The sequence below is a fragment of the Heptranchias perlo genome, chromosome 21, assembly GCF_035084215.1.
Source record: "Heptranchias perlo isolate sHepPer1 chromosome 21, sHepPer1.hap1, whole genome shotgun sequence".
NCBI classification, from domain to species: Eukaryota; Metazoa; Chordata; class Chondrichthyes; order Hexanchiformes; family Hexanchidae; genus Heptranchias; species Heptranchias perlo.
The window spans coordinates 14,343,911-14,364,401 of NC_090345.1; the positions used below are offsets into that span (position 1 = coordinate 14,343,911).

The window sequence follows — 20,491 nt, forward strand, 5'->3', positions numbered from 1 at the left end:
AAAATCACATTTTCTGATAAACACCTCCACTTTAACTACACTTGTGCAAAAATAGTCATACTATTAACTTGAAAATATTCTGTTTTCCGTTGTTCAGTACCATTTAATTTGGGGCGTGTACACAAAATGTAGTTAAGCACTGTTGTTCATGTGTCTCACTAAATGATAATGTTCAGATGTGAAATGAGCTCTTCCTCGTCTCTGTCCAGTTAAGCATGACTCTACAATTGAAAAATACCATTTGCTGCCACAAGGATAGGTTTGAGTTCTAACCTGATACAACAAACGGCCTGTTTCTCAATTTGGGGTTTCGAAAGGCAACGGGCCGGAATTTGCTCTGAGCGGCCAACGACCGGCATCCGCTGCTCGTTAGACTTGGACTTGCCTGTAGACTTTTCATGGGCTTTTCCTCAGACCCTCAGTCCAGTGCGGCGCCCTCTCCTGGGCATCTGTGACCTGTGTGAACGGGGCAAGCTGCTGTGTATCCCCTTAACCAATCAGATTGAAGCATGTTAATAAGCGGCACAGACACAGAACCAGGATGTGTAAGTTGGAATAGTGAATACAATGTCAAATCAGTTACAGAAAGTGAAATAGAGAGAGAGGGTAAGAAATATTGAATTAAAAGACAGATAAAAGAGACAAAAGAAACAGTGAAAAAATAAAAATATTTAAAAACATTTTTTTACATGTCCAACAACAATTAAAATGTGAAGGAATGAGACTCCACACTTGTAAAAGTGAATTTTCAGTGCCCGAGAGGTTGTTTGGCAGTCATTAAGTTACAAATCTCCAGAGAAAGGGGGGAAAGGCGTGCCCAAAGTAGCCCTCATCCTGATGGCCACCTTTGTGTGTGGCTGCATCAAGCTGTGCGTATTCATACAATACCTCGGTACGCAAACACAAAGTGTCACTACGTGCTGAGGTTCTACCTGTCCCCCTTGTTGCGAAAGATGGGCTGGCCACGCTGCCATGGAACGCTCCATCCAGTTGGACCGTTCCGCCCCACCTGTCCGTGGAAAAGTTTGTGCAGAAAAACACCTTTGACCACAAGGCGATCAGCAAGTGGTCCGCACTTAATGTCCTCGAGACCCTGCGGGTAAAGGAGATGGTGGATCCTGTCAGTTGTTTCCCTGAGCAGACTGTCAACATCATTTGGCAGAATGCCTCATTGCCAGAGCTATCAAACAAGCATCAAGACCTAGCTTGGCTGGTGGTGAGAAGGGCCCTTCCCGTCAGATCCTTCATGCATTCCTGGAGTCTCAGTGCCACCGCACGCTGTCCCCGAGGAGGTTGTGGTGGAGACGAGACCGTCACCCATCTCCTTCTGGAATGTGCCTTTGCAAAGAAGGTCTGGAGAGAGTGGTATCTGTCCAGGTTCATCCCGAGCAGTTCCGTAACACAGGACTCTGTGCTCTACGGGCTGTTCCCGTGGACGCACACTGAGACGGACATCAACTGCTGCTGGAAGACCATCACCTCGGTGAAAGACGCCCTTTGGTCTGCCCGAAACCTGCTGGTCTTCCAGTGCAAGGAGCTGTCCTCGACCGAGTGTTGCAGACTGGAACATTCCAAGGTCCAGGACTACGTGCTCAGGGATGCACTGAAGCTGGGTGCGGCCACCGCAAAGGCTCTGTGGGGAAAGGCAACCATTTAGAGCCTTCCTGCCATTGTATACTGAGGGGCTGGAATCAGGGAAAAATCCCCTCGGGCAGAATGTAAAATTCAAATTGATGTAATGTACCTGTAATGAATCTGTAATCAATAATCTGTATTGAGTGTAATGCAATGAGGCATCCGAGAGTGTCATGAACTGTAATTATGTGCAATGTGTTCATTGAACTGCACTTGATGTAACCTGCAAATTGTATAATCTGTATTGTACATTTGGAATGTGATATGACAACTGTATTGTATGAATTGCTGCAAATTTTATGAATAAAGTATATTTTTTGGGAAAAAAAGTGTTTAAAATTTTGGTTAGACTAAAAAACTTGACGTATCTTTTTCTGTCGCGATTGCATCATTTCCATCAGGGGAGAAGAGGTACTTTGTGCTGTTGCAGTCATTTCAACGTTGAGTCAGCCGATGAGATTTCCTTCCTGCAAAGCTTCTGGAGGAGCAGGGCATCTGGTAGAGGAACTTCCGGATTTCTGCATTTAACTGCGCAATGTGTGGTCATCAGAAGTTCCTCTACCATTTGCACTGAAATCACGGTGAGCACTGTTAGGCTCGCCTTTATTTTTAGAGCAAAATCTGGCCCAGTAAATGCATTAGGTTGGAAGGGGCCTAAACTGCGTCTGGATGGGATTGTTCACAGTCTGAGTACGCATAGCATTTAGCCCTTGAGTACTGAGTCTGCTGACAGTAGGCTTTATGATAACGTATACAACTAGCATATGAATGCAGTTGGCAGGCAACCTCCTAACCCGAGTAAGCATCATTACGGCAGTGCTCCCTTGGTTAGATTTAGAGTTTCCTGTAGTTTTACCACCAATCCCCTGTACATTTCCTACATAAGCCAAGACATTAAAACATTAATGTTAAAAATTGTTGCTTAAGCTTTTAATGTTTTTGAAGCATTTTCATTGTTTTGCTTTTCTTTCCACATGCTGCAATGTTTCTTAATATCTTTGCTTTCTTTTGTTGTTTGTTTTATTAATCGTTTTGCTTTTTTAAAAAAGTTTACTGGTGATAAAATATCCACATAGTATGCTCCACATAGCAATGATGGTTGCATTTATTTCAACCGAATACATTTCAGACACAGCTCTCCCAATGGTTGTCAGTAAACTCGGTAGTCCAGTGTCAAAGTGAGCCATTAGACCAGGGAGGTCCCAGGTTCTGTTCCTCTGTATTTTCCACAAACGGCCTCAGCAATTGATTCCCACCTAGTGACTTCTGAGAAGTGCAAGTGTGAAGACAGTATCAAACTTGACTATCACTCCCACATGGTGAAAGAACCTGCCAATATTCACGCCCAGGTAGACAGGTAAAGAATGGCCACTTGGACATGGTACTGATGTGTAACTGGCGCCTGTGGAATTTTCCTTCAGCAAAGCAGGAGTGAAAATTGGGCTGGAAATATAAAAATACAATCTCAGAAAACAAAGCAGAGTATCGCTTTAAGAAAACTATTCGTTTTAGCTCACACAAATACATGCTATTTCATTTAAAAGCCGATGTGGAACAGCCTGTACCAGTCGATGGAAACAATTAGTAACATTGAAGGATTATATTACAATAAACTATTTCACGCATTTGCTCTAATTTCTCTGCAAAATGACGTGAGGTGACTGAGGTTTCTTCTGCCGAGAACTCTGTATTTGCTTTTCCGCATGTAATTCAAAATTAACTTTAATTGTGATTCGATGTGGAAAGCTATTTAAAAAAAAAATAGAATCCTACAACTTAGAATAAAGTAAGAATTAGCATAACCTTGCAGTCTTTCAGAAAATGTTAGATTTTTTTAAAATGGCTGACCAGATGGAAAAACAGGGTCCCTGTTTTAGATGTCACTGTGCCAGTAATATACTATAACGATTGAGGCTCTTAACACAAGGTTGAGTACATGCATGATTGTCCAAAACCAATAAAATTGCTTAAAACAAATGGGACTATCATTTTATAGACCAACAGTCAAATCACGGTATGCCATACAATGAAACCATTCCTCTTATGTAAACTGCAGCCCAGTAGTAGTAGTATTCACATTCACATATTTTGAACCCTTAAAAAATAATACAGCTTCCTCCAGCTGCACCACACTAACCTGCTGCAAAACCTCCTGTGTTGGACAGGCTTAAAAAAGTCCACCTTAATATAACTTGGAATTGCATTTAAAGGTGTTAAATTACAGAATAGACCATCCACTAGCCTGTTGAATATTGTAGCAATTTTAGGAAGTGAATAGATTCCAAATCAACAGCAGATCACAAGCTTTGTGTCAAGGCTGGAGGGAGACAAAATGTTCTGAATGGGTGCTGTATATGTAGCTTAATAGGATGAGCCTTTGCTCAGTCCCACTTTCTTGTGAGTTCTAGGGCTCGATTTTAACTCCACCTCCAACACTGGTGGAAACCAGGCCAGAGGGGTAGTTAAATGGAGCGGGGGACTTGCACTTCTTTCCTGCCCCGATCTGCCTGACTGCAATTGTAAATTGCAGGCAGCAGTTGAAGTCGGCGGGGTCCTCTTTAAATATGCAGATAATTATAGTTATCCGATGACATCATCGGGGCCTGATTTGCCATTTTAACCTGAGGTCTGAGCCGGCATCAGTGATGGCTTCCCCACCAGGCATTACCTTCTGGAAACAGCCGCTAAGGCCAGAAGAGCACAGTAAGTTTTTTTTTAGTTTCCTTGTGGGTCAAGAGTGCTCCTTGGGCCATCATGTCCTGGGCTTCTTCTCCCACTAGGATTCCCCTCCCAGAGCATTCCCCGGCAATGTACTCCTGCCACCCGATTTTAACGGCCGGGCAGCTGCTTCCTGCTGACCGGAAGTTGGCACACAGTATACTAATCAGGCCTGGCTGTTAAAATCGGCCGAGCCTGTCTTCTGCTGCTCACTTTGCCACGATCACGCCCAGAAGTTAAAATTGAGTCCCTAGTTTCCAAAAAGGATGTCAATTATTTGTCAAAGGAGGTTGTCCAGTTAATGTTGAGCGATCTGTTCCATGTGTCTCAACTCAATGTTGTAAAATCTAAATGGATTGGAAACCTATCTCCTCCCCAAAGAAAAACAAAACTGTAATCTTCAAGATGTGGAGATGCCGGTGATGGACTGGGGTGGACAAATGTAAGGAATCTTACAACACCAAGTTATAGTCCAACAGTCAAATAAAACTGTTGGACTATAACCTGATGTTGTAAGATTCCTTACATTTGTAATCTTCAAGAATTTGATCTTGTGGTACTACAGATGTAACTCTTTATTTTTCAGTGCAGTTATGCACAGCAGATTATTATTACCGGTACCATTTATAGATATTACAAACAGCAGAGTAATTATGGTCTATCTTCATTAATCTGGCCAAAACTGTCACCACAAAATGTGTCATTATTAAAGTGTGTTATTGTGGATGTTTATATAGATTTGCTATCATACATCCCCACATATCATTCCCATCTATTGCCTTTTACAAGTTGATCACGACCCACGCATAATTAGTTCTTTTTGGAGTTTGTATATATTGAATAACACTTAGGATCTATTTTCAGGGTCAGTGAATTATGTGGATAGATTTAACTTTTGGCTTCCTTGTTAAATTGTTAGATGCAAACCCTGAGGTCATCATTTTTTTAAAACAAAAAGTAATCAAAGCCAAAAGGCTCATTACTCTCATCGAGGATTAATCAAATTAAACCGTAGAGATAGTGTTTCAATTTTAAAAATACAATTAGAGTTGTCAGAGTGTTATGGTGGTTGGCACACTGTTCTTTCATCTCTTGGGTCTAAATTTGGATCTAGCCCAGACAAATGTGATGAAAGTCTATCTCTGTAAGTGTAAGGACTCTATCTAAGGGCTGTAGTGTCAGCCTGGCAGTGGCAACACTCTCGCCTCTGAGGCTGGGGCTCAGCCACGTTTCTGGACAGAGTAAGAACATAAATCACAGAATAAATTTGCCATATGCTCCTGTTACATAGAATCTACTTTTATCATGGACTTGATTTATCATGGACCCATTTAAGCTGCTGAGAGGATATTTTGAATACTCTCCAATCTCCAAAACTAGTCAAACAAAACTCTCAAGATGTTTATCCATTCCCACGTCTAAGTTATTCAACAGCATCTTGCTGCCCTCCGCAGCCAACATGCTAATGAGCCCCACTGGCAAAGAAACTACTCCCATGTAGAAGCTGGTCGTCTCAATATAAAACAATAGGCTTTATTCGATTGTGGATTCAAAACCAGTAAAAAGGATTTGGCTCATCATCTTTCACCTTGATGAGCACAGACGTCATCCCTAATCATTTTTAAACAATTACAATCAACTGGAGCTGAAGAAGAGATGGGGCTGTGTGTCTGATCGGTGGTAGAACTGCAACACAAGCTTGGGAATAGAGCGCAAACAGGCCCAAGAATGGTTCAGAACTCCTACATCAGAGTGCGGTGAATAGAGCTACACGTTTGTGCAGGTAATTTCTTTACCGTTTTATTCCAAGGAGCATATAATAATTAATTCACCTCAGAATTCATTACATTTAAAGCAACACCATTAGAAAAGCTTACTTATCAGTCTGAGCCTGGGAGTGCAGCTCAAAATTTATTTTCCTGCAATGTGATTGGGCAGAAAAATTGGCATGGGGAGGAGGGGTGGACGGTAGAAAGAAATGTTTTGTAGAAAGTGACCAAATAGAAAGAAGAAAACTACAGCTCTAGCCAATGACGAAGGTGAAAAGACCAGGAAATCATCAGAAAAAAAACTGTCATACACTACAGTCACAATGTTCAATATGAGCACAGAATTTTACATAAGTTTTTTTTAATTCATTCTTGGAATCTGGGCGTCGCTAGCAAGGCCAGCATTTATTGCCCATCCCTATTTGCCCTTGAGAGAAGGTGGTGGTGGGCCTTCTTCTTGAACTGCTGCAGTCCGTGTGGTGAAGGTTCTCCCACAGTGCTGTTAGGTAGGGAGTTCCAGGATTTTGACCCAGCGACGATGAAGGAACGACGATATATTTCCAAGTCAGGACGGTGTGTGACTTGGAGGGGAACTTGGAGGTGATGGTGTTCCCACACACCTGCTGCCCTTGTCTTTCTAGGTGGTGGAGGGCGTGGGTTTGGGAAGTGCTGTCGAAGAACAGTAGACAGATAAATAAACAGATACATAGGTAGGAAGATGAATCCTGTTAACTGTAATTGTTTGGTACACACAATTTTTCAATACCATAATTTCAGAGAAGATAAATTTACTATGTCCGTAACAATGTGAAGCATTCCTTAAAACAGATGTTTAAAATTCCAAATATTTGGACTTACATGTACTGCCCTTAACTAAGAATGCCATGTGAACCTTTAAAATGAATGTCAAATGTACAATCAAGTTTGCACACATTTTACTAATGGGCCATATGAGAATTCCACTCAACTTGTATTACTGAGAAGCCAGGAAGTGAAAACCTGCGTGCAAGTTCAATTTCAATCTTTTATTCATTTAACCAATGTAGTTGTTAAGCCAGATACTGTCTCTCTAATAATTCACCTTGGTCCACTATATCAAAGGTAGCAAAATGTAAACAGTAACTGAGTCAGATCTGAAGCATCTTCTCCGCAGCTGCTAAGTGATACAGGAAGCTCTCGGTTGCTGGTGGGAAGCGGCGTTCCTTCAGAATCTCCAGAGTGATTTTGGATTTCCCCCCCTCATCTGGTGCCAGCGAGGCTAAATTGGTCAATATTTCTTTTGTTTTTTGTGAAATGTCCTGAAAAGAACAATGAAACCACAAGTCAACACAAAGGGGAACTAGTCTGAAACTGCAATTTATTATTTTCACATTTTGTTTAAAGCTGCATCCTTGGCTCCCCTGATGGCTCTGCGAGTTTGTCTAGTGTGTAACTATTTCACACAAACCAGGTAGGAAGTTTAATCCCCAATCAGTGCCGAAGTAGCTGGTCTCAACTGGGACAATGGTAGATGTGCTACAATTGCCCTGAATTGTGGAGAGGAACGTCAGCATGGGCTCCTGATCTTGACCTCACTACCAAATAACCCCTCCTGGAAGTGCATCTGTGTGGACTTGGGTGAAGACAGAGTTAACATTGGCTGTGATGTCACCCATGCCTGAATAGCCCGGCAATACTGACCATTAAGGTTCACGTATGAATAATGCCAATTTGGGTGAGGAACAAAGACAAACTGTACCCCAGCATAAGACTCAACGCCTTCAGGAGAGGAAGGGATGAAAGAAAACTGGTAAGCGAAGAATAAAACTGCAACCTGAAACAAACCAATCGGTTACAAGAATGATGTCTGTGGCCTGGATGGTGCAGCGGGTCAACACATTTCCTTTTCAACTGCAGGACTTGGATTTGAATCCAGTTTAAAGGATCCTACACGATGGAAGTTGGGCAGTCTCAACCTAGTTCCCAATGCATTTGAACCCTCCACACAAAACTGGCAAGAATTTGTCGGTCGCACTCGGAGATCAATAAATAATCCAATCTTATATGGATTTGCCAATGTTTTCAGTCAATTAATCATAAAGCAAAAACTTCAGATTCTTATTGGAGACTTTATTTGCCTCCAACAGGAATTAAATAAATTGGGAAGAATTTATTCTGGTATAGATTGTGCTTGTTCCCTCAGAATTTCTTATCTAATTGCAAACTAATTGGATCTTTAACTAAAATAAAATGGTACTTGTGTTACCTCCACTGCAGAGTGTTTTTTTTTCATCATTTGTTGCCTTGAGGAGGTGATGGTAGAGGGCATGAAGAGTCACATGTAAAGCAGACTAGGTAGGGGTGGCAGGTTTACTTGCCTGAACGCTATTAGTAAATCAGTTGGGTTTTTAATGATAATCTGAGAGTTTTCATGGTCATGCTTTCTGGTGCCAGATTTATTGAATTCACCACAACACAACTTGACTTGGTAGGATTTGAAGTTGACCTTTAGATTGCTAGTCCAATGCCATAACCGCTACACTTGCTGGTATACTACCATTTACTCGACCCCCGCTTTTGTAAGTTATTTTCTCCTCACCACCTCTGCAAATTTGCTGAGATTGGGAACTTGTCAGAAGGTTTATTTTCCTCCATTCTGTAATGTTAGCAAAAAAGAAGATATGGGTATCAAGCAAGGAAGCATTTGTGAACAGTAGGAAAAACACATCTATGTGCAGTTTATTGTTTGTACAGGGCTTAAAGCATAAAATAGGGCTTTGAATAAACATATGAACCAACAAACTACTGCACAGGGTGAATGGAGCAATCATCATATACTCTCCTAAGACGAGGACATAATGACAAATAATCACCTTAATCACTTGACCATCTGATTTCTCCGCGTCACCAGCTGACTGGACAATGAGTTGCCCAATATCCTTGTGCAGTTTACCCATTGTCATTGTCTCTATGAGAGAAAGAGTTAAACAGTTCCACATATGCCATCAAACAGTAACAATAAAATCGGTAATAATTTTATTCCATATTACCGGATCTCCCTGTTGTGTTGTTCACGACGAGACAGACAATTTATAACAATAAGGTTACTGTCAACAAAGTGTGACTCAAGAAGTGCACGCTATACATAAAACTTTTAATATATTAGTTACGTACAGGTATACCTCCTAATGCTGTGAACGTCATCACATATTGATGACACTGAACACAAAGCTGCTGCTGCACCAAAAGCTGCTGCAAGTATTAAATGGAACCAAAACTGAAAAATTCCCTGTTAACAATAACAGTGTTATAACAATGCCCTTTAGAAAAAAACACACTTAAACCTACGTGCTTTAATGTTATACCAACATGCATATTGTATAATATTCTTAATCTATCAACCTCAAATTGCTCCAACCATTACCAGTGACAGATCTGTAGCCACCAAAACTTCAGAGTGTGATTAATTTTAAATGCTCTGTCCAGAAACAATGTGAGCTTGGAAGGACAAACTCTAAAGTTCTACTGCTGCATGAAATCTTAGTGCCAACACTGTACACAATTACAGTGAAACAGTGCACTGAAACACTAAAACACCAGTAATACCTTTAGCATGTGTTGCAACATTGATCTCACTTTCTACCAAATTCACAAATACGTCGTAGATGTCTGGGCGGTCAGTCACCTTTAAGTCTGTGAAACCAGCTACGTAACCTGCGTTTGAAATGAAAACAACTGTTAGAACTGTTTTCAAAGCCTCTGGATGTTTACCCTCTATTATAAAGGAAGCTACATCAGTGTTTGCTGCTAGATGAGTGGACAGTTGAAAACTCAAAAGCCACATTACACATCCCACACCTTGACAAAGAGATTTTCCAACAGGTTACTGCAGTTCAAAGTGGAATTAGTTTTTGTATGTAGATTTGGAGATAAAAAAAAACAATATTCCTACCAGTGCAAGTCTTCAAGGCCTCTAGCTCATCCTGATTTAAATGCACATAAGGATGAAGTATTGACCAATCCTGCCTATGCCAAATTAATGTAGGCAAAGTCCTGGAATACAAATATAAAAATAAAATAAATATATCTTGCATTTAGCAAATATCTGCCACACTCCTGACATCATACTTTGAAGTGTCAAAATATATTTCTTTTAAAAGAAGAAATAAAACCAGTTATTTCCCTCTGGTTTTTCTGGCCTCTCTGCAAGGGCAAGGGTAACGGAACTACAAGCAAATGCCAATTTACAGAAAGTTCCCCCAGCTTTTAGCTTCTAGATGACCGCATGATCTACTTGTCTACACTACTTCTCCACTTGGATTGCCTCAGCATTTGCCTTAAACATAGCTCTATCTTAGCAGCTCAACATCACAATCATACTCCAGACTACCAGCTCAAGTGTAGCACTTTTACTGTCACCCCACCAATACATTTTATATTTTTATATTAGATGCCCAGCAATTGAGGTCTTGGATTTGCCTCCATCAACAATGGTGATTCCTCTTTTAGTTTGACACTTCAAATTCTACCTAATAGTTTTAAAAAAAACAAGGTCAGGGGTTTTCCACAGTGAGCTTGATAGCACGCGATTTTCCTGTCCATTAAAATTGCAAGCTGGCACAAGCATGTGGAAAACTCCAGCCAAAGTGTCCAGAGGTAATTGTTGGAAAGATTGTGTCAAATTTTTGTGGAGTGGTGTGGAATATAAAATTTAAACACTGCGAAATGCTATGTGCCATTATTTGTTCCCTGTGTGTTGCTTTTACCTGGTGAACTCCTGCAATGCTTCTATGCGAGGGTGATAGACCACAATTCTCTTCTTTAGCATCAGTGCAGTGTACAGGATAATGGTTTCCATTCCAAACTGATTTACTACGTCTAGAAAAAAAATGCATTTCATTGAAAACAAAAACGTCCCCGTCTGCTTTGCACCATCATCAGAAAAAAGCTTGTTTTATACCAAGCAATGAATAGCCCAAAATAAAATAAGGCTATTGTGCAAAGTTCAAAACACCTAACTCCCCTGATAGTCTACAGGGTAAGGGCAGCACTTGGTATTGCACCATGATCCCAGGTTTGATTCCCAGTCTGTGTTGAGTTGTCTGGTTTCAGTGGAGGCATGAGTTGAAGCCTCAGCATTCCTGGGTAAGGGAGGGGGGAAAACGTCAACTATGGTCCTTACTCTTGACTGCTGGCCATTGTCCCTTGCTGGAATATTTGCATGTGCGGATGTCTGGTGTGAACAGGACTAAGCTCATCTGTGATGTTCTCCACAGTGGAATAGTCTACCCACACTCACTATCTAGGCTGATAGATCAAGAATGGTCACATGGGTGAGCTATCAGGGGACAGTTGATGGCTATCCACTTTCAAGAGAGGCTGGGAGTAAAATGAAAAAAAAGAATAGTTACTTAACTATGATAAATAGATCATTGTATGTAAAATAGTTAAGTTAAAATAAAGGCAGTTCAAAAATAGACAAGTTCTGTAAGAAAATATATGAGTTTAAATAAGTTTGATGTACATGTTCCCATCACTTGTGGTTTAATGATACTTACAAATTACCATTTTTTGTCACAATAGCTTAGGATATCAATGGTATAAAGTTCTGCTTAGCAGAAAGGGACACTATTGTATCTAACACAAATTTCAGGGTCACCACAGATCAGACATTAACACATATAGGTGTACATATTTGCTCAGAAATGAATGTATTTCCATATACTCTACAGTGCTTGTTGAATAGGAACAACTGAATAAAGGGAATAAACTCTTTCCCTACACAAATGTTCCAATTGAGAGCTTTATCTTGCTCTTGGCTCCCGATCTCAGTGCAATGCTCCAGGACAATGCACCATGCCACTTACCATAACACAAAAGAAAGTGCAGACAAGGTCATAGAGCAATAAACTGGACTGGATTGGGCCTCAACACCACTCAACATTTTTGGGAGAGCCAGATACTATGTTTATGCCATAACATAAAGCATAACTCTTTTGTGCTTACCTTTGATGGATCCAGCAAGATATGCCTTTTTAGCATCATAGTCCTTTACAAGAAATGATCCATTCTCTTCACTTTGACAGATGCCCTTGGTAAGAACAGAAATATAAACTTCCATCATCCTGGCTGGGCTACCATATTTCATGTACATCCTTCAGAAAAATCAAAATTATTAAATTTATTAATTAGATAAAACTTTTTTCTCAGAAGAAATGTTTATTTTTAATAAATGGAACAGGACAGCAAGACACTACTTTCTCGCCTATGAAAAAGTTTCTTTTTCAAGTGAGAACCACTCTCAGAACTCAAAGGTCCATCTTTCTAAACTGCAAGGGCCAGGTAATTTTCAGATTCAAGTATCTGACTCTGAAATTGAGCTACCTGTATACCACCAGGCAAGTGCATTTCAAGCCCAATTTGTATCAATCATGCATTATTGATCCAACCAGATATTAATTATATAATTCAAAAACTCCCAATGTCATTCTATTGGATCACATAATGTAGTATATAGAGAACAAAGCAAGTGACAGTTTGGCAGGGCTGTAATATATTTAAGGCCATTTTACGTTATGGCCCAGTTCAGTCTGGGTCCTTGTACAGCAACACTAAAATGATCCTGTGGTGCTGTTGACTAATCAAGGCAATCAATCTCCACAACAGACCCAGACATGAGGTGAGGAAAAACCCCAGTAGTGGAAAACTTTAGGAACCATAGGTCCAAAGTCACCAGTTCCTCCCAAGCATGCTGTACTTACTATATCTCATGTCTCAAATTACTCATATACTGTATCCTAAAATATTGCTTTCTGAAAGAAATCTATCTAATTTGCACATGAATGAATAAATACCAACTGCTTCCACTGTCTCCATAGATTTACAACTTGCTCACTGAAATAATGTTTCTGCAGATTAGCTTTGAATTTACCCCACCCCCCTTCGAGCTCTGGTTCTACTGTTCTGGATAAGGTAAAACATGTTCTCCTGTTTGTAGAGGGAGACCAACAAAGCCGATCCCTAACATCACAGGGAATAGACAGGAGGAACTATTTGATAATCTAGGACAATTCAGTCTTGAAAAGAGACATGTGAGAGGGGACCTTATGAGGATATATGAAATACTTAATGGGATATAGAAAGTAAACCTAGAACAATACTATCAGATAAAGCAGGGCTGCAGGACAAGAGGGCACAGGATCAGGATTGTGATGGGCAAATTTAGGACAGACATCGGGGGAGTATTCTTTGCAGAGTAGGTGATCAACAGGTGGAATGGATTGCCATGAAGAGTATTTGAGACCAAGACACTGGACTCATTTAAGAAGCAACTAGATGCTGTAATGAAAGACAACAGAATTGGTATTCTGGAGGGATGAGGTCCATTGAGCCAAAGGGCCTTCTTCATCTGAACTGATCTTACAAGAAATCTGCCACCGTATTCCTGCAGGCTGTTCATGGCCTATTGGGCATATGACTACGTAGTTCCAACGGCAGATTAGGAAACTCACAAAATGTAGGTCAATTCAGCCACTAGAACAACGTAAGTTGACTGATCTACAATTGGAAGTGCCATTGACTGTGCAAGACCCGTGTCTGCGGTCAATAGTACTATTGTAATGTAAAAGCACTTTAAGGAAATCTGATGAAATCATAATAAATAATGCTATTGAATCCATCACATTTAGGTGTTTATAGCAGTGTGCTGTTTCCACTTTAAATTGTTGTACTACAGTAACTCATCTCACTTTTAGAAGAATAAATACAAGTCCCCTATCTTTGCCCCAATACATGGAAGTTAATGGGAACATCCTTTGAAAGGAAACATTTTTACGAACATACTTATTTTGTCTCTGTCCATACTTGTTCAACACATTTTTTAACCATTTCAAATGTAAAAATTCTGTGGCAGAATTTTGAATTTGAGATCAGTTTTTGTGAATTTGAGAATAGAGAAAGTAAACAATAAAGTAAAAGGGATGTCAAACAGACAATCAAACACAAATTTTTAGTTGAAAATATCAACATGGGGGAAGATTTCCTTCTGTGCACTATGTATAGCAAAATTGTAAAAACATTCACTATAAATAATATTCACTCTCCTTTGACATTGCACACAGTCAGTCAGGGAATATGGTGGTTCTCTTACCTATCTCTGATGTCTAGGTGTTACTGATTCTCTCTATCTCACCTCTTTTGCTTCTGTCTCTCTCTTTCTCTTGTCTGCTACTTCACTCCCCTTAATGCTTCTATTTGCATCTCTCTCTGTCCTCTTCTGTTTCTCTCTTTTTCTTTTCTTCTTTCTTTTTGGATAGGAGGTAGTAGGTGATTTGGTGTGGTGCCTCCTGGAAAGTTGCTATCAATGGCATTTGGAGGCAGTGGGGAAAATGTGGCCCTCAGCGTTTCACTTCCCATCCCCTCCCCCAATCACTCATGTTTCCCCAACCCCTCACATCTCTTACCCCTTCCTGCCACCCCTCCTTCCAATCACTAACCTCAGCCTTTTTAAACTACCCACTCAACCCTTGTATCCTCCCTTCCCCCTTGTTCCACTGTCACTCACCTGACCCTTAAACCTTCCATCCACTTTCCCCCACTCCCACTCATTCCCTCCAAAGGTGGGTGCTCAGAGGCCAGATGCCCCCTCACCCCTATCCAGTTTTTCTTCTCCCCTCTTCTTCCTTTCCTATCTGTTTTCCTTAAAGAGACTTTATTTGCTTTCAAAATTGTATTTTGTTAAAAAAAAGTCAAACTAGAATAAAGAAAAACTGCCCATCTGCCTTTCTCTCTATTTGTTTCTTTCTTTCTCTGTGTCCCTTTCTCCCTCAGTCTCAGGTGCACGAGATTACAATCTCTGTCTCAGTAAGCCATTAGCAATGACCATTTCTGTCAACAAAACGCAGGTGGAGATCATCAGTTGGCTTCAAAATGTCACCCTTTTTTTGAAACTAGGTAATGGGTAAGTGGGACTTGGTGCAGGATAGGAGACGTGCAGCAGAGTTGCGGATAAGCTGAAGTTTATGGAGGGTGGAAGATGGGAGGCTGGCCAAGAGAGCATTAGAACAGTCAATTCTAGAGGTGACAAAGGCAAGGATAAGCGTTTTAGTGGCAGGTGGGCTGAGGTAGGGGTTGAGGCGATGTTATGGAGGTGGAAGTTGGACAGTCTTTGTGATGGACAGGATTATGGGGTCAGAAGTTCAGCGTGAGGTCAAATAGGACTCTCAGGTTGCGAACTGTCTGGTTCAGCCTGAGAAAGTGGCTGAGGAGAGGGATGGAATTGGTGGCACAGGTACAAAGTTTGTGGCGGGAGCTGAAGGTGATGGCTTTGGTTTCCCTAATTTTTGACACAAAATCTAATGCATCTGCACTAGCAATCAGGATTGAGGTTCTGGCAGATATCACATTTAATTTGACTCCCAATTGTATTCCTAAGAGCAGGGAACTTCTCCCAATTTCCTGGCCAACATTTATCCTTCAGCTATCACCATCAAAACAGATTAACTGGTCACTTATCTTGTTGCTGTTTGTGAGATCCTGATGTACACCAATTAGCTGCCATGTTACTACAAAACAACAGTGACTAATCTTCAAAGGTTATTTATTGGCTGTGAAGCACTTTGGGACATCATAAGGAAGGGAAAGACACTATATAAATCCAAGTCCTTTCTTTCTTACCTCACTAAGGTGTTAGCCATGGCTCGGTGGTTGCACTCTTGCCTCTGAGTCAGAAGATTGTGAGTTCAAGCCCCAGTCCAGAGACTTGAGCACATAATTTAGGCTGACACTTCAGAGCAGTGCAGTACTGAGGAAGTGCTGCATGAGTGTCCTTCAAATGAGACATTAAACTGAGGTCCCTCTTAGGTGGACGTAAACCATCCCAAGGCACTACTCGAAGAAGAGCAGGGGAGTTCTCCCTAGTGACTTGGTCAATATTTATCCCTCAACCAGCATCACTAAAGCAGGTTATTTTGATCATTATCTCATTGCTGTTTGTAGGACTTTGCTGTGTGCGAATTGGTTGCCATATTTCCTACATTACAACAGTGGCGATACTTTAAAAAGTACTTCATTGGCTGTAATGAGTTTTTGGGACATCCTAAGGTTGTGAAAGGTGTGATATAAATGCAAGTTCTTTATCTCTCTCTCACTAAGCATTGAACTCATCAACTGAGCCACCTGAGGAAGCTGCTTAAATGTAAATGCTTTCTTTCTTTATGTATAAACTGGTAATTCATGCTTATTTTTAGCCTTGACCCACTGGGGATATGAACTGTACCCAGCAAAGTAGGATATTGCTGCAGCACTCATACAGATCCGCAGAGACAATGATACAATGTCCAGATTTATCTCAGTCACAGAATTTGAAACTTACCTACATAACACTCTCCCAAATGATGCATATTTCTCTGGGTTAAAGTCTTTGGCAGTTAGTACTAAAGAAAAATGGGTCACCTATCGTAAGAATGAAAAGGAAAATATCAATAATGTTTCATGAGTATCATTGTCAGAGGTTAGACTTACACACACTTCTATTTCAATTCTCATGTTCTGTGCAAAATAGGAGAATAGAGTTTGAGAGTGAAAGCTAATATTGCTACGACATAAAAAATGTCTCCATATTTACATTGTCATATCATTAGAAATATTCCCAACTTAGTTAGAATGTTCATCCCATTGACAGAATTCCCGTACTCAGCCTCTGAACAGAAAGTACAGCTGCACCATGTAATATTTCCATTATCCAAATCTTCATTCTAGGCCGTTCAGAATTAAAGTTGCTCTGTACAAGATAAAAATATTAATCAAAAAATTGTGCATCTAAGTGAATGGAAAATTTAGTCCCACGTATCAATGTCACTGAGATTTACCATAGGCGTTTTACTTGAGAACCCCATATCCTATCTATCATCAAGACTGCCTATTTCTACATCTGCAACATACCCGCCTCCACCTTACTCACCCCATCCACCAGTGAAACCCTCATTCATGTGTTTACCAACTTGATGTTTGACTTCTCCAAGGCTCTCCTCTCCGACTCCAGAGCTCCACTCTTAATTAACTCCAATTCATTCAAAACTCAGCTGGCACTAGGTCCACTGCCCTTATCAACCTCCTCTATGTGTGTTCAGTTTGACTTTTTGCATGTTCTTTAGAAAGACTTCTAACATAGTAAATTCTGTACTTTTGTTCCTTTGAATAGCAAACTTACATTAATAGTCTAGGATCATGAAACATAAAGTCAGTCAGTTTGACTGACAGAGCAGTTTTGTTAATCATCTGGATGATGTTTTGGTAAAGCAGAAGGACGCCAAAGACCATTGTTGTAAGAATGCCCTCCGTCCCTCTGCAACACAAAGCAGCCTCCAAAAACAGCGTACTAAGGGCATAATTGTCACTGTGTTCACAAGAGTACTTTTTTTGCTTCCTCTCCAAAAGTGTACAGTTAAAAAAATAAAAGTTGCTTCTTAGGTAAGTATTCACCTTCTCTCCTCTAGTTATTTTGTGAAAATCAAAGGAGTTATGAATGATAAATTCTCAACTTTGCTGAAAAAGAGGCTGTTTCTCAGAGTTATTAACTTAAAAAGGATTTAGTTTTTCTCTACGCTGTAAGCTAGTTTCTTCCCATCCCCACGTGGAAACTACATTGTCACCAAGAGGGAAGATTTCCTCTGTGTACTATATGTAACAAAATTTATAATGAACAAGTTTACAATTATTATACATCGTGCACTGAAGAAATCTCCTCTCTCCCCAAGAGGTTGAGTAGACAACCTATTCCCAGGTCTCTAGTAATTCCAACCAGGTTCTAGGATATGCACCAGTGTGGTGTGGGTTGGCTGTCTCTCTGAGATTTCCTCCTTTTCATCCTTTGGAGAACTCCACCTTGTGTGTATTCAGTGTCTCCCCTGAGTGACAATGACAGTGTCCCGGGAGCAGGTCAGTTGGTATGTGGCCCAGAGAGACTGAGAGTGAGGGAAAAAGGAGAAATTTTACACTCACATTAAAACAAATCAGTAAAGGATTATGTACCTTTGACAATGCAGTGGGATCCTGGACTTGTGTGGTTGTGATATAATACCAGGTTCTTCTGAACTGACCAAACACAAAGGTGTGAAGGACATCATTTTCATTAGTAAGGCAGCATTTCCTTAAAAGCAGCTCTCTGAGTTCTGCAGTGACGGTAGGGTAGCACCACACCCACAATGCATCACCGTTTGTGTCTTTTTCTAAGTAGGAAGAACATTCACTGTGAGAGTGTGAAAGAGCTGTGTGGAAGTTATATGGTTTATTTAACATACAGTTGATTCTATCAGGAAATTAGCCTTTAAGGCACCAGTTCCCCCCCCTCTGCATTGGTAGACCTTTAAAAATCAGATTTGGCTTCCAAAATAACAGCGAGTTTCATGGTGCTGGGCATTATTAATGTGTAAATCATCCAGCAACTTGTGGTGAGGAAGAGATACCCTGTGAACTGAGGATTGCCACAAGTTGCTGGTCGATTTGGTCCGCCGTTAGCCTCGCAAAAACGGCCTCAACCTCCCTGTGAGTTTCATGAAATTGCTGTATTTGCACATTAATTGCCTATTAAACTCACTGCAGAAAATTAGGGCTGCTACTTAACAGCATAAGTACCTTTTTAATGAGGGGATTTATGTTCCTGCAATGCCATCAACCACTTGCCCAGAAAGGGAACAATTTAAACTGCGGAGTCTCATTCCTACAGGTAGTAAATTGTTCTGAAGAGATTTTTAAAATTTTAATTTTTTTTTTTACTTTTCCTTTCTGTCTCTTTTTTCTCTCTCTTTTAATCCAATCTTTTTTTCCCTCTCTTTATTTCTTTCTGTTCCTGATTTGACTCTAATTCACCCCATTTCCCTCTCTGTCCTTCCTCGGTTTCTTTCTCAATCCTTAAATCTCTTTGGTTAAGGAAATAAGACTGTTGGTCACATCGTTTACCAAGGTCCCAGATGCCCCATTGCCCCCGTTATCAGCTCTCACTTCTAGAAACTTACAGGACAAAAAATGTTCGGGTTGAATGTGAGGGGAGAAGTCTAACTGACAGGCCAAGCTCCAGCAAAATCTGGGCCATTGTGTTGCAAAGAACTAAATGCAAGATGTCAAAGGTCTGAGGGATTGCCTTGGAAGAATTATTGAACTGAGTGAAAGGAATCAATTAACATACACAACTGTGCTGACTATCTCTACTTAAATTAATCTAGCTCCCTTGTACTGTCAGGCTAATGCAGCACTGTACAACTTCTGGGAGGGAGGGGGGGGGGGGGACATCAAATCAACCGAAACGAATGAACTAGTGCCCCTCTACGAATCAGTGACAGGTTGTAGTAACTGTCGAGGCGAACTTGACCATGACGCGATGCCTAATTTTCCTCTTCAAACAGTTAGTTCTGTCAAGTTGTATGAGCAGGCCCTCAGTCCTCGGCACAACCTGCGTCATGTGGCCGATTAAAAAATACGGAAACCCCCATCTCCAACATTGTTTGCAGTGTAGCAACCGCTTCGGTGCAGAAAACAAACGCTGGCTGAGCACATTTGCAAATCTGTTTATGTTTGAATAATAAAATCCACTGGATTGAATTTGCCCTCTGCATTAAACGGGATCTTTTGGGATCCTTGTACACAAGGGTGTCGCCTCACTGTACAATACTGTAACGAGGGTGAGTCAGACCGAACCAGCTGGGAAATGCAAACATTTTATAGACTTAGAACAGTCTAAGATTTGGTACAGTGCTAGTACCACTCCCTTCTGTTAATGTACAATAACGCGACAGAAGAGAGTCAGTGAAACATATTTTATCTTCCTGTGTGTTGTCTGCGGAATCTTACCGACCAGCCCCACGCTCAGCATCAGAGGCGCCTCAGCCATTGTCTGCCCAGCTCTGCTCCCAGCAGCTCAGCAACCACAACCTCCTGGTAGCAAATCAGTGGGGAAACACTCCCTCTGAAATAAGTTTTCAACAGGAGTGGGAAAAGAAATCACTGTCGACGAAAAGTGAAAATGGAACTGTTACTGTTCGTTGTGTTACAACTTACTGTAACTATCACAGTGCTGTCACTGATATAATGTAACCAGTTGTAATGTAACTAGTAATAATAATGTAACAATTATTAATGTCAATTATTGTTACTATTACTGGTTTTGTCACTGTAACTTATTGCTACTATTATTAATGCAAATCATACTGCAACTGTTAGTGTAACTCTTTAACTGTTTTACTTCAGAAACAGTAATTTTCCGCCTAAAATGTAAAGAACATTTCCTTACTGTTATCTTTCAGGACCTCTGGTGTCCCAGATAAAAACTGTCCGCTGCCACTGACAAGCTTCTGAGTGATTGTACAATAACTGAAAGGACCGTACAGGGGCGTGCA

General features: G+C 40.7%; 1 protein-coding gene and 1 long non-coding RNA gene across 5 annotated transcripts; both read right to left on the reverse strand.

Moving 5' to 3' along the window:
- Window positions 1-2,711: 2,711 nt before the first annotated feature.
- Window positions 2,712-4,872, reverse strand: LOC137339992 (uncharacterized). Its single transcript, XR_010966675.1, has 2 exons — window positions 4,304-4,872; window positions 2,712-3,078 (listed from the first exon to the last, which is right to left on the reverse strand). It is a non-coding gene; the product is annotated as an uncharacterized lncRNA (long non-coding RNA).
- A 994-nt stretch (window positions 4,873-5,866) lies between these two features.
- Window positions 5,867-20,469, reverse strand: dennd10 (DENN domain containing 10). Of its 4 annotated transcripts, XM_068002123.1 has the most exons (11): window positions 20,386-20,469; window positions 19,947-20,099; window positions 18,132-18,328; window positions 16,474-16,553; window positions 12,108-12,256; window positions 10,868-10,979; window positions 10,054-10,154; window positions 9,708-9,815; window positions 8,975-9,069; window positions 7,204-7,420; window positions 5,867-6,791 (listed from the first exon to the last, which is right to left on the reverse strand). In XM_068002123.1, exons 2-10 carry the CDS (start codon window positions 19,984-19,986, stop codon window positions 7,250-7,252), a joined length of 1,053 nt encoding a protein of 350 aa, XP_067858224.1. In that variant the 5' UTR covers window positions 19,987-20,099; window positions 20,386-20,469; the 3' UTR covers window positions 5,867-6,791; window positions 7,204-7,249. The 4 variants fall into 4 exon arrangements, with proteins under 4 accessions (XP_067858224.1, XP_067858226.1, XP_067858227.1 ...); XM_068002125.1 differs by lacking the exon at window positions 20,386-20,469 and having other exon boundaries at window positions 19,947-20,190; XM_068002126.1 differs by lacking the exons at window positions 19,947-20,099; window positions 20,386-20,469 and adding an exon at window positions 16,726-16,881 and having other exon boundaries at window positions 18,132-18,198.
- Between the last annotated feature and the right edge of the window lie 22 nt (window positions 20,470-20,491).